At 41.1% G+C, this 6,157-nt stretch overlaps 1 protein-coding gene across 1 annotated transcript; it reads left to right on the top strand.

Moving 5' to 3' along the window:
* The first annotated feature begins 2,933 nt into the window (after positions 1-2,933).
* On the top strand, positions 2,934-5,915 carry LOC138330267 (lysosomal acid phosphatase-like). The gene is made up of 4 exons (XM_069277748.1): positions 2,934-3,193; positions 3,802-3,976; positions 4,662-4,766; positions 5,222-5,915. Exons 1-4 carry the CDS (start codon positions 3,086-3,088, stop codon positions 5,365-5,367), a joined length of 534 nt encoding a protein of 177 aa, XP_069133849.1. The 5' UTR covers positions 2,934-3,085; the 3' UTR covers positions 5,368-5,915.
* Positions 5,916-6,157: the final 242 nt, after the last annotated feature.

The following is a 6,157-nucleotide window of genomic DNA, read 5'->3' as shown; positions in this document are numbered from 1 at the left end:
CCTCGACCCCACACTCACGCGATTAACAACAACTCCAAACCCAACAACACTACACACAATGCACGTAAACAATCATTCAGCACTCCCGCACGCCTCCACATCACACACAACCCACCACCCGAACCACAACTCATATCACCCCACAAAAAGCACATACACCGCAAAACCCAAATCAACACCACAACAACCAAACAAAAAAAAATCAAACACAAACAAATTAACAACCACAAAAATACCCCCCAACAACCTTCGAAATCATCGACACCTAAAAACTAGACCCCTCATAAACTAATCACACGCTTACAACAATAACCCCTCATATCCACGGACACCACCATACCCAAGCTCCACACAGACTCACACAAGCGGCTAGGAAGTACTCCTAAAATCCGGCCCCCCTAGCCCACAACCCCAACACCTAACTACCTACAACACAACACCCACTCACACAGCAACCGACACACACTACCACACTTCCCTCACCCCACACACCCCCCCAGAACCGACTCCCACCCAACCCACGCATCCCACACACTCCGGCCACACACAACGCCAGACCACCACCCAACCTAACACCACCTACCACACAAACCCCCACCCCACCGACTAACCACCCTCCTACTGAGCCGCGACCCCACCAAACCCCCCCCCCCACCCACCCCCACACAAGCCACACACAGCACCATCACCCATTACAGCACCAAAGTACCCAATGCATCCAAGTGGAAACATAAATAATCAACAACGGCACCAATGAAACACATACAAACAAAATCAACACAACCACCAAAAACAATAACAACAAGCTGACCGAAAACACAGGTCAAAACAAGCCGCACAATGAAAAATTAAAAACACGCATCATAAACACGCTCACATGCAATCCCCAAAAACAAAAAATACACCACGAAATGAAAGACGTGTGACAAAATACGGCACGAACTCTACACACTAAGCTCACTAAACACTCACCGACACCACGAATGCATCCACCACAGTCAAACACCCAACGGTACAAAACCGCAACCACCACATACCATGCTCACACCAACCCACCCGCCCCGCCCCAACCGACAACCCAGACCACACAAGCCCCCCCACCCTCACCCCCCCGCAACCTAACCCCCCCGACCACCCACCGCTCACAAGCCCACACCCCCCCCAACCCCCCACCAATGCACCCCCCACCACGCCCACCCACAGCCCGAACCGCCAAAACCACCACCCCACCTCACCACGCCCCCCCCTCCAATCGCGCACCAACATAAACCCACCCCGCTCTCCTCCCACACACCCCTACAACCCCCCACCCCCTCCCCCCCCCCCCCTTGTACCACCACTCTCCCCCTCGCCACAACCCCCTCCCCTCCCCCCCGCCACCCCGCACCACCAAAACCCCCACCCACCAAACCCGTCCTATCCCCCCACCACCTCGTCCCCCGCCACCCCCGTCCCCACCACACCCGACAGATCCCCTACCCCCCCCACCACTCACCCCCCCCTACTGCACCACCCCGATTCTCCCCACGCCGCCACCCACCCAACTCCACCCCCCACCGCTTCCAAACCTAACACACCAAACCACTCCACCAGCAACCAGGAACGTCCACTACCACATCCACCCCCCACCTCACGCCAATCCCATCCCACCCGGCCCACCAGCGTACCCCTCACCATCCCGTACACCAATTATTAAAAAATCACATGGTGATATTGATAAGTCTTGTAGAGGACAAACATATTCTATATTTAAGACATTTTGGCATAGAAAAGTATGCCTCTTGTCATTCTCTGCTGCAAAACAATACTTGTTAACTGATACTGTGGTCCCAGGAACTTGATGACAATAGTCATTAAGAATGGATATTTTTCATTAACATCAAATTAACAAGGGAAAATGCTAAAGGTGTTAAAAATCATTTGACATATAACATCATAGGAAATATTAGAATGGGCTTCCAAGATTTTAGTATGTGTCTCTTATTTTACACCTTGGTGTCCAAGGAATCCTCAAAAGTCCAAACTGGAAGGAACACCAGCCAAATTTATTTCTTATTGTACAAAACTACAGTTTAAAGCTTAAAGCTTTGTCTTTGAAATTGAAACCCTTTACAGAATATATGCGAAATTCTACTTTTACAAAAAGTCAATACCCTTCATTAAATGATAAAGTCGCTACGAGCTCACAAATTATGGAAAAAAATAAGGAAATGGAACAAATTGCCATATTTGGAGAGCTATATTTCCGCCATTTTTCTTTATAACCTCTTTAAAATCCATAACTTTTGAGACAAAAGTTCATACAAGATAGATATGAAAAATCAACAGTTTACATACAGGTTTAAAGGCGCTGAAACGTCTGCCGCAAGGACAAATAAAAAATAAAATTTCGATTTTTGATGTCCTATATCTCCGCCATTTTGAATCATACCAACCTTGAAATTGGTCATTTTATGTGCTTGAGAGTATGTTCTTTCATATGCGCCTTTCAAAACATTTCTATGGTAAAGTTCATTTTTGACCTTTGTTTGACCTCATTTGAATCTCTAGCAAACTCTTGACCTAGACATAATCTCTGAAAACATGTAGTAAGAAAAAAAACGTTTAATATCGTGATCTACCTAAATAACGAAATGCACACGTTGAACAGCTACGGTTACGAAGTTATGAACATTTAAAGTTTGGTCGAAAAAAGTCGTTTTTTACGTCTGTGACCTTGACCTTGAACATTTTTGTAAAAAATCAAACGTACATTTCAAGATCTTATGTACGTTCATAACGTGTCCAAAGTTGAGCGTCGTACCCTATTCTGTTCGTGAGATAGCCTGCTAACAAGATTTGTGGAAATAAGAGAGAAAAAAAAAGAAAAATAATAAGAAAAAACATAACAATAAAATAGGGAAAAACATAACAATAAATGGAAATCCCTAATGAAGAAACTTAAGCTGCATAAAGGATTACACCTGGGTCACATTTGTTTATATTCATGTGGTTACATTTTTCATTATAAAGAGGTCACACTGTTTTGATATGATATTGAATAAATTTTGAATTCCATGATATAATCTTTGAAGTACAATGGTGTATGCTGATGTTTTTCACAGGGACATTATTAGGAGAAGTGATAAAAAATATGCAGTCAGCCGTCGATTCTCCTACTCAGCCTTCTCCAAAGATGCATCTGTATTCAGCAGTAAGTTTTAAAAAAAAATATTGGCAGGTACACAGACAGTTATATGTCAAAATGAGGTGCTCTTTGCTACATATAGCGTATGTTCTGTATAGAAACCAGATATCTGACAATAGATGTGAGATGTAGCCCAAATTTCGTCAGACTTGGACATTGTAACATCTATATATCTGATGTAGATTAATAGAATCTTACTTTGGTTTGATTAGTTTAACGTCCTATTAACAGCCAGGGTCATTTAAGGACATGCCAGGTTTGTTGGTGGAGGAAAGCCGGAGAACCCGGAGAAAAACCACCGACCAGCGGCCAGTACCTGGCAACTGCCCCATGGGATTCGAACTCGCGACCCAGAGGTGGAGGGCATGTGGTAATATGTCGGTACATCTTAACCACTCGGCCACCGCGGCCAATAGAATCTTACATGGGTCTGTCAAGGGGACATTTGGGCATGTCAAACCACAGGATATCCCTGTGAAGTATGGAAGAAAAAATTTCCTCTCGATCGGACTCCATACTTAATAAATATGCTGACAGACTGATGTCAGTCCAAAAAACCAGACATCACTGTCACAGTTCTAACTTTTTAATTATCATAAATTTTTACTTTTCAGCATGACACAACATTAGTTTCTCTGTTACGTGTTATGGAGGTATACAACAATAGGACGCCGGTATATTCCTCCTCTGTCTTACTGGAGCTATGGAAAGGTGAAGAAAAACCTTATGTTAAGGTGCTGTTTAAAAACCAGACAGACTCGGATGATCTCATCATAATACATATACCAGGTAATTACAGTCAAAGACTCGTTAAACTTACCAATTAGATTTAAATCAATCCCCCTATTCTCATTCCGTTTCATAGAGGATCCATGAACCATTCTAATTAAAGGAATTTCTAAAAGGACCATTGCAGTATGGGATTTAAGTAGTCCTTTACATCCCCATTCAGTGTTTTTCCTGCCTATATATATTTGGGCCGAAATTCGGCCCCATTCCTAATTGTATTTCTTGTTATTTTTTCCAAAATTTATGTCTAAATTTCCCAAATCAGTGAGTTGATGCGTATTTTGTGTGACGAAACAAAAAAAATCAGGAAATCCCAAGTCTGAATGTCGTAGTTTAGTACGCATTCTTACACTGATTCTTAGAGAAGCATTATTGTTTATTTCTACCTTTTCCAAAATTTCCATAAACACTGTTGACATTTTTCATTTCCTACATTAATCGCACCAAATTTCCCAATTTTCACCTGGTGGCAATTTCCCAACATGCCCAGAAAAAAACACTGCCATTATAATGTAGCTAGCGGCAACAAATTCACAACTATGAATCGATATGGAGAAGAATGGAAACAGATTTCACATAGGTAATTGAAAAAAATGACCTCTTTCTCTTTGACCAAAACAAATAATATTAATTTTTTTTGTATGTCAATTCATATGTCTGTCATACTTTGTGTCATTTTTCACAGGATGCACCGATAAGTGTGCATTAGAGGACTTCATCAAGATTTTACAGAAAAATGTGGTTAAAGATATTCATACTGAATGTAACCCTGAGCAGGACAAACCATCAGGTACGTAAAGTTAGACATGATACTGCTGTACTTATATCGGGCATTGTTCTATTGGGTAATAACATGACACATTGTGTTGCTGTCTTTGTACAATCTTTTATTTAGGAGTTTGTACATATTGTACACATGTACATGTTCAAAAACTAGTATGTGAATGACAGAATTATTTCATTTGTCATGTTAACTTAAAAAATTTGAATGTTAATGTAAGAAAGTTCCAATAAAAGATTTTTATTTTCTGAAAAAATGTAAATTTTGCATTTGATGTTATCAATATTGTCTAGGTCTGTTGTCTCTTGTTATTGTATGTTAGGTGAGGGCTTTTATAAGTTGTGTTATCCTTTGACATTGGTTTTGACAATAAAATATGTTATAACCAAAATTTTAAAAATATTCTCTTTTATTTTTTTCTTCACTAATTGGTTGATCTCTCTTATTGTGTATCTTATTAACAGGCATTAATATGAGTCTGGTAGTTCTTGGCTCTATGGTGGCTCTACTGACCATTGTCGTGGTGGCTTTGATTGTCGTTCACTGCAGGAACCGACAGACTTCACAGTCCTACAGACCATTGTCTACCATGGATGATGAATATTCTTAGAATCCACAAACAACTGGTTACCACCTGAATGTAGGACAATGACAATGGGTTATTGATTATAGTGTAGGGCATTGAAGATCCAGTGTAAGATATTTAGGGTCTACAGACCACTGGTTACAGTGTAAGGTATTTAGGTTATACAGACCACTGGTTACAGTGTAAGATATTTAGGGCCTACAGACCACTGGTTACAGTGTAAGATATTTAGGGCCTACAGACCACTGGTTACAGTGTAAGATATTTAGGGTCTACAGACAACTGTTACAGTGTAAGATATTTAATTATTATTAGGGTCTACAGACCACTGGTTACAGTATAAGATATTTAGGTTATACAGACCACTGGTAACAGTGTAAGATATATGGGGTCTACAGACCTCTGGTTACAGTATAAGAAATTTAGGGTCTACAGACCACTGGTTACAGTGTAAGATATTTAGGTTATACAGACCACTGGTTACAGTGTCAGATATTTAGGGTCTACAGACCACTGGTTACAGTGTAATATATTTAGGGTCTACAGATCACTGGTTACAGTGTAAGGTATTTAGGTTATACAGACCACTGGTTCATAAGACACTGGTTACAGTGTAAGATATTTAGGGTCTACAGACACTGTTACAGTGTACAGACCACTGGTTACAGTGTAAGATATTTAGGGTCTACAGACCACTGGTTACAGTGTAAGATATTTAGGGTCTACAGACCACTGGTTACAGTGTAAGATATTTAGGGTCTACAGACCACTGGTTACAGTGTAAGGTATTTAGGGTCTACAGACCACTGGTTAC

This window comes from Argopecten irradians, chromosome 8 (genome assembly GCF_041381155.1).
Source record: "Argopecten irradians isolate NY chromosome 8, Ai_NY, whole genome shotgun sequence".
NCBI lineage: Eukaryota > Metazoa > Mollusca > Bivalvia > Pectinida > Pectinidae > Argopecten > Argopecten irradians.
The sequence above is the reverse complement of the archived record's forward strand: the minus strand, read 5'-3'. Positions and strand labels throughout refer to the sequence as shown.